This window comes from Garra rufa, chromosome 25 (assembly GCF_049309525.1).
Source record: "Garra rufa chromosome 25, GarRuf1.0, whole genome shotgun sequence".
Lineage (NCBI taxonomy): Eukaryota > Metazoa > Chordata > Actinopteri > Cypriniformes > Cyprinidae > Garra > Garra rufa.
The window spans coordinates 7,448,242-7,456,465 of record NC_133385.1 but is presented as its reverse complement, the minus strand read 5'-3'; the positions used below and the strand labels follow the sequence as shown (position 1 = coordinate 7,456,465).

General features: G+C 36.0%; 1 protein-coding gene across 1 annotated transcript; it reads left to right on the top strand.

The window, feature by feature from the left end:
* Positions 1–138: 138 nt before the first annotated feature.
* Positions 139–8,001, top strand: LOC141301295 (HMG box-containing protein 1-like). Its single transcript, XM_073831548.1, has 9 exons — positions 139–164; positions 1,439–1,619; positions 3,665–3,878; positions 3,964–4,087; positions 5,467–5,578; positions 5,879–5,994; positions 6,492–6,648; positions 6,730–6,874; positions 7,677–8,001. Exons 1-9 carry the CDS (start codon positions 150–152, stop codon positions 7,999–8,001), a joined length of 1,389 nt encoding a protein of 462 aa, XP_073687649.1. The 5' UTR covers positions 139–149.
* The last annotated feature ends 223 nt before the right edge of the window (positions 8,002–8,224 follow it).

Genomic DNA, 8,224 nt, shown 5'->3' with positions numbered 1-8,224 from the left:
AACAAACCCATCCATGTCTAACCCAGTGTGAGAGCGACTGGCCAATCGCGCTTCGAGCTCGCCTAACTGACGTGCGTCTGCACCAATGGGACGCCAGATCTAAAAGTAATCAGTCCTGCCTTCGCTGAGAATGCCAGAGATACTCGGTAATGGCGACAGGTTTGGTAAGTAAAAAAGTTGTTGAAATATTACGACGAAACGAATCGGTAATGTCAATGAAGTTTATTTTGCGTGGCTATTTTAGACGGTGACGGTTGAAAACGCGGCGAGCAAAAAGACTGTCATTCATTGCTTCGATCGCAAATGACAACTTTTCACTTGATGTTTTTTTTTCTCTGTGACGTTTGTTGTTTTGCTTGTGGTTTAGTAATTCTCTACCTCACCTTAGCGACAGTAATTAAACGCAACGCGTCGTGTTTTTTCATTAAAACCCATGAGAAAACAAGGTCTCCATTCATTACAGTGGGGTAAAAGGAAGGACTTAATGTACCATGTCTCAACTTGTTGACATTCTTTTGTTTACAGCACCCACTGTTGACATTTGAGTTCATTTTTTAAGCATTTATCTTTATTATTCCGCTTGGATCAAACATCTGACAGCTGGGTTGACTGTATAAGCTGTGGTTTGATTAAATACCGCAGTTAATTAGTTTTTGCCGATTTTTTCCAAACAAAGACCTTCGTATTGTTGCGACAGCCGTATTGAAGTTATTGTTCCCGTGTTCAGCTATAACAATCACAATATTTGTGTTAAAATATCAATTACAAACCAAAACATCTATGCGTTTTGGTCTGCTTTGTTCGTGTTAATTCGCAATTGCAGAAAAATCTTATTTTCTTCCTGTGTGGAAAAACTGAAACCGTCGAGCGAGCAAAATGCCCTAAAATAGGGCTTTTCACTCATAAACACGAACTTATCTTCGATTAAATCGAACGGGAGGACTTCCATCTGCGATTCTGAAAAGATATTGAGAATTTTCTAACGCAATCTATCGCTGTTATTGATCCCCCGTTGTTACGCAGTTATGAATGAATGAGCTGCGCTGCGCATGCGCGAAGTCCCAGAAAGTTTATAAACAAGCCTTGCGTGCAATGCGGGTCACGTGACCGCGCTTCACAGAAACGGGCGCAGCGTTCGCCACAAACAAAACGCGTTATTGAACACGACGAGATGTGCTTTAAGGATCCATCTTCTCGTTTAATTCAGAAACGAATGTTAGCAGTGCTCTACGTGACCGAACGGTGGCCAAGAACATGTTGCACAATACCCAACAGAACAGTTGTTGTTCCTGTGTTTACTTGTGTTGTCCCACATTCATTCATTCGTTTCATTCATTCATAACAAATGACTACAAAAGTAAAAACATGTGCAAGTAAGCTCGATTGGAAATTACCTACCCATTCTGCTTTCGTTTTAACGCTTCTCTTGCATTCACAGCCTGCCCAGCTGACATGTTATAATATGGTGTGGGAAGTGAAAACTCAGTCGGTCCCTCAGAGAGTACAGGAAGTCAAGACACAGAGCTCAGGTATGGACGAGGCCTTCGACCTGCTTAAATGCAACGAGCGCCTGCCCTCCTCACCTGGCTGCCCTTCTAACGAAAGCCAGATGGAATACGGTAATTAGAGCATAAAACATGAAAATCAAATTTCCCTTTTCAAACACTAATTGCAATGACACAGGGTTGAATTTGACTTTTTGAAATTTATGGCTTGGAAAACCCTTGAAAATAGCAATATTCCTGAATTGAATTTTTGAAAGACAATGTATCTATTAAAGTGTTTAATTTTGTCAATAAGCACATATCTCTAAGACTTCGAATGAATCAAGACTTCAGAGCTAGATCGATAATCATTTGATTCAGAATTTTAGAATGCATATCACAAAATAATTTAAATCACATTCAGATCAAGACTTCGGAGCATGTATCACGAATCATTTGATTTAGATCAGAACGGGTTCATTAATCATTCAGCAAATTTTATTAATCATTAATCATTTAGCAAATTTAATGCAAATTGAATTCCTGATCTAAATCAAATTCGGATCAAGATATCAGAGTGTGGATCGTGAATCATTTGATTCATATCAGAACTTCGGAGCACATATCACGAATCATTTGATTCAGATCGGAACGGATTTGTGAATCATTTAGCAAATTGAATTATTCAAATCGGATGATTCGCGATACACAAATTAAAATCCAGATTTAAATCAAATTCAGATCGAGACTTCAGAGCATGGATCGCGAATCTAGATTTAGTTCAGAAGTTCTGAGCACGTATCACAGATCTTTTGATTTCGATCGGAACGGATTTGTGAATCATTTAGCAAATTAAATAATTCAAATCAAATGATTCGCGATACACAAATTGAAGTCCCAATCTAAATTCAATTCAGATCAAGACTTCAGAGCGTGGATCGCAAATAATTTGATTCAGGTCAGCACTTCGGAGCGCATATCACAAATCATTTGATTTAGATCGGAACAGATTTGTGAAAAATTTAGTAAATTGAATAATTCAAATTGAATAATTCGCGATACATGAATTGAAGTCCCAATCTAAATCAAATTCAGATCAAGACTTCAGAGCGTGGATCTGAAATTATTAGATTTAGTACAGAACGTCTGAGCGTGTATCACGAATCATTTGATTTAGATCGGAACGGATTCGTTAATCATTTAGCAATTTAATAATTCAAATCGAATAAGTTTCTATATGCGAATTAAAGTCCCAAATTAAATCACATTCAGATCAAGACTTAAGAGCGTGGATCGCAAATCATTTGATTCAGGGCAGGACTTCGGAGCGCGTATCACGAATCGTTTGATTTAGATCGGAACGGATTTGTGAATCATTTAGTAAATTGAATAATTCAAATTGAATAATTCGCGATATGTGAATTGAAGTCCTAATCTAAATCAAATTCAGATCAAGACTTCAGAGCGTGGATCGGAAATTATTTCATTTAGATCAGAACTTCGGAGCGCACACCACAAATCATTTGTATTAGTTTGGAACGAGTTTGTGAATCATTTAGCGAATTAAATAATTCAAATTGAATCATTTGTGATACGCAAATTGAAGTCCCGATCTAAATCAAATTCAGATCGAGTCTTCAGAGCGTGGATCGTGAATGATTTGATTCAGGTCAGGATTGCGTATCATACTATTTATATTAGAACTTTGGAGCGCATATCATGAATCATGTGATTTAGATCGGAACGGGTTCGTAAATCATTTAGCAAATTGAATAATTCAAATTGAATGATTTTGGATAAGTGAATTGAAGTCCAGATCTAAATCAAATTCAGACTTAAGAGCATGGATCATAAATCTTTTGATTTAGATCGGAACTTCGGAGCATGGATCATGAATTATTTGATTCATATAGGGATTTTGGAGCAATTTTGCCATTTTTTTTTTCTTAAACAGTAGAAAACACAAATATTATTGCAATACAGTTATAAAAAAAATAAAGTATTCACTAATACAAAAAGGTTTTACTATAGTAAAATTTCTCTCTTTTTTAGAATTTGAAATGGAAGACTTTAATAAGTGAGAACTCTGATTAAAGTCCTTGAAAATAAAAAAAGTAGTGCTTGAAAAGTTCATTTTAGAGTATCTGTATGAAGCCTGATGACAGTTTCCGTCCCTGCAGATGACCTACCTGAGCTGCAGGAGGTGCAGGATGACCAGTTGACCCCAGGTGTGTTCCAGGTGGCCCCTGGCGTGTCCCATCATGAGCAGGGGCCCATCGAAGCCTGGAGCTCCAGGCCTGAAGGCAGTGTTTCACACACAAACTGGCTGACCGAGCTGGCCAACATCGCCACCAGCCCTCAAAGCCCCCTGCTCCAGAATGCCCCACACAACCGGTCAGGAAATCCTGGCATTTATACTATCGCATACGAGTTTTAATTGCACAGCTAGGGTTGTACTGAAGATTCATTATCTTTGCAGGTCTTCTCCTGTCCACATCTTCTCCAACAGTAGCAGTTTACATTCCTACGCTAGACCCCCTCTATCTTCTAGCAGCGCCCCCAGTCCTGCCCGCAGCCACATGAGAGAACGCCGCCGCACCAGGGTACCACAACAGGCCTTTACAAATGCAATACAAATATGAAAATATAAGTTAGTTGCTAAACACAACATTTTTTTTTTTGTTCAGTTCAAGTTTTTCAATCTAATATTTATATTTCATTTATTTGAGTTTTATTTAAATAAACAAAAATGTTCTAAATAGCTTTAGTTGTCCTTAACTGTAATAACCCTGGTTTTCATTTAAATTTTTAGTACTTTTACTTTGATTTTATAATTTATCTAATTTAAAAAATGTTTTTGATTAGCTCTATTTTTATTTTAGTTTGAGTAATTTTAGTACTTCAACATATTTGAGTTTATTTTCTTTTTCCATTTTTTTCATCAAATTTATATTTTAATATTAGCTTTATTTCAAATAATTTTTATAATTAAAAAAAATCTGTTTAGCCTTATTTTAATTAAATTAAATTTAAGCTTTATTTTAACTCATTTTTGTCATTAATAAATATTTTAGCCCTAATTTTATTTCAGGTTTAATAATTTTAGTACTTCAACATAGTTTAGTTCATTTTCTTTTTTATCTGTTTTTTTTTTTTTCATCAAATATATATTTTGCTTTATTCTAACAATTTTATCATTTAAATTTTTTTCTGTTTAGTCATTTCAGTACTTAATCTTATTTCAGTTAATTGTCTTTTTTTGTTTTTTTTTACCTATCAAATGTATATTTTGTTTCATTTTAGCTTTTTCAACAATTTTTATTATTAAAATGATTCTGTGTAGCCTTATTTTTATTTCAGTTTAATAATTTTAGTATTTTAACATATTTGTTCATTTTTTCAGTTTAGCCTTATTTTTATTTCAGTTTTAGTCATTTTAGTACTTCAACATATTCATTCATTTTTTTCCCATATATTATGTATTATATTTTGTTTCATTTCAGCTTTATTTCACTAATTTTTATCATTTATAAAAAATATTTCTGTTTAGCCTTATTTTTATTTCAGTTTTAATCATTTTAGTATTTCAACTTATTCCAGTACTTTTTATTGTTTCCATATTTCTAATTTATTTAGCCTTATTTTAATTTCAGTTTTAGTAACTTTAGTACTTCAACTTATTTCAGTTCTTTTTTTTTCATCAAATTTCTTTTAATTTCAGCTTTTTTATTTGATGAAAACCATTTTTAATAGTTTTAGATAACAACACTGTATACTAGTTAATCTCTCTGTAAAACTGAGTTTATATGTCTGTATCATTCTTAGAGTTCGACTGAAAGCATGCATATGTTGTCCTTCCTAATCAAGTTAGCGGCCACATGGCTCAGTAATTTTATTTACTGTTAATTTAAACCGTGGTTTGGGTTAAGAGTAAATGGCATGTAGTACATACGTTTGAGGCTGTTTTATGTGCGTCTCACAGGCAAGCAGCGAGTCAGAGTCTGGCATTTTCTGCATGTCGTCTCTGTCCGATGATGATGACCTGGGATGGTCCCATTCTTGGCCCTCCACTGCCTGGCATTGCTTTCTGAAAGGTAAAGACACACAGATAAAGTGTTACAAAATAACTGATATTGTGATACTAGTTTTTTAATCAATGAGTTCAAGAAGAGTGGTCAACAGCACCTTCTGGTGTTACAAATGCAGAGGAGCAGGAGTAAAAAGGGAAAACAGGCGTGTCTCTGGGTCACAGAAGGGCCAACAAGTCCTCAGAACAGATTCCCAGACTGGAACATTTTTGTTTTATATGCATTCAAGTTTTATTTGAACAAAACTTTTAGTCTTTTCATATATGGAGATCTCTTTCCAAATTTGTCTTTGTCTTTTTTCTCCAGGAACACGTCTTCGTTTTCACAAAGGTCCGAATGTGGAGTGGCAGGATGCAGAGGACGTAATGGAGTCGGATGAAGATTCAGATGATGAGGGACGAACACAGTCCAACCCAATGAAGGTAATGATGCACACATCAGTCATTCTTTCACCTTTTTAAAGAAATAGTTCACCTAAACATTTAAATTAGCTGAAAATGCTCTCACCCTCAGGCCATCCAAGATGTGGAAGAGTTTGTTTCTTCATCAGATTCGGAGAAATGTAGCATTACATTACTTGCTCACCAATGGATGTGAATGGGTACCGTCAGAATGAGAGTCCAAGCTGATAAAAACATCACAGTAATCCACAAATAATAGATGTTTTTTTGGACTCTCATTCTGACGGCACCCATTCACTGCAGGGGATCCATTGGTTAGCAAATAATGTAATGCTGAATTTCTCCAAAACTGATTAAGAAACAAACTCATCTACATCTTGGATGGCCTGAGGGAGAGTTCATTTTCAGCAAATTTTAAATTTGGGGTGAACTACCCCTGATTTCATCAATAACTAAACATTGAAATATGCACTGAAAAGTCTTATTGCCTTAGTAATTTAAGTTTGTTTGTCTCGCAGAGTTATGGTTCTGATGGTCTAAAGCTGGTGGTCTTTGAGGAGAGTGTGTCTTTCGGCCAGTCTGTCCTGAAATTAACCTTTGACCCTGGTTCCTCTGAAGCAGGGCCTTTGACCGCTGAGTGCAGTTTGGACCATCCATTTTTTGTGAAAAATAAAGGTAAATGCAGATATTTCTGTGCATTAAAAGATCTATGTGATTTCAGAATATGAATCTAATCTGTGTGTGTGTGTGTGTTAGGGTGGTCTTCTTTCTATCCGAGCCTTACCGTTGTACAGCACGGCATTCCCTGCTATGACATGGAGGTTGGAGACTTGTGTCTGCCACCAGGACACCGTGACGCCATCAATTGTGATGACTCCGTCGTTTTTGACACTTTTAGGAGGTACAACTATTGTTACACTATTAAAATAGTTTTCATTGATTGAAATAAAGCTGAAATAGAATGCAATAAAAAATATAGAAATCCTTTCTTGGCAACTACAGTTGAGGTCAAAAGTTTACATCCCCCTTTTAAAATCTGCAAAATGTTAAATATTTTCCAAAAATAAAAAGGATGATACAAACTGCATGTTATTGTTTATTTAGTACTGATCTGAATAAGATATTTCCCAAAAAACATGTTTACATATAGTCCACAAACAAATATAATAGTTGAATTTATAAAAACGACCCTGTTCAAAAGTTTACATCCCCTTGATTCTTAATACTGTGTTGTTACCTGAATGATCCACATCTGTGTTTTTTGTTTATTGATAGTTGTTCATGTGTCCCTTGTTTGTCCTGAACAGTTAAACTGCCTGCTGTTCTTCAGAAAAATCATTCAGGTCCCACAAATTCTTTGATTTTACAGCATTTTTTGTGTAATTGAACCCTTTCCAACAATGACTGTATGATTTTGAGATCCATCTTTTCACACTGAGGGACTCATATGCAACTATTACAGAAGGTTCAAACACTCACTGATGCTCCAGAAGAAAAAAACATGCATTAAGAGCCAGGGGCTGAAAACTTTTAAAATTTGTCTTATTTCACCTAAATATATTTTTTCATTTAGTACTGCCCTCTTAAGGCTACAGAATATAGTTACATGTTTCCCAGAAGACAACATTTAAATGTACTCAGATTCTTACATTCAATGTGTTTTTAAAATACCTAAAATAGCTGTTTTCTCACCCCACATGCAGTTACGACTTCACCCCCCTCGACTCTTCCGCCGTGTACGTTCTGAGCAGTATGGCACGCCAGCGTCGGGCATCTCAGTCCAGCGGGGGCGCCGTGAGTCCCGACTGCGACAAACTCGAGGCCCTCGGCTCCTCCCACCACTCCCCCAGCAGCAAATCACAGCGCAGCCACGCCTCAGGAACCTCTGGAGCCACACCCACAAAGTGCAAGCGGCCAATGAACGCCTTCATGCTTTTTGCCAAGAAGTACAGGGTGGAATATACACAGATGTACCCCGGCAAAGACAACAGGTGTGTGGATGTGTTGCGAGCAAAATGTTCGCATTAGCTATATTCTGAAACCTAGTTAATGTTAATTAAAATAAAGCTGAAATCAAATCAAATAAAAAAAGCTAGATGTAAAAACTTAAAAGTTAGCAACTTTCTGACGTAAAACTTTGTTGAACTAAAAGTTAAAATAAAATTGAATAAAAGCTAAATAGAAACTAGGGGTTGGCCGAGTATCGGCACCGATATTAAGCATTTTTATGGTTTTCGGTCATTTTTCTTAA

Bases quoted from the DNA above. Each gene is read 5' to 3' on its own strand.
- LOC141301295 (XM_073831548.1), top strand. The intron at 6,649-6,729 runs GTAAATGCAGAT...TGTGTGTGTTAG, and splicing joins ATTTTTTGTGAAAAATAAAG to GGTGGTCTTCTTTCTATCCG. The intron at 6,875-7,676 runs GTACAACTATTG...CCCCACATGCAG, and splicing joins GTTTTTGACACTTTTAGGAG to TTACGACTTCACCCCCCTCG.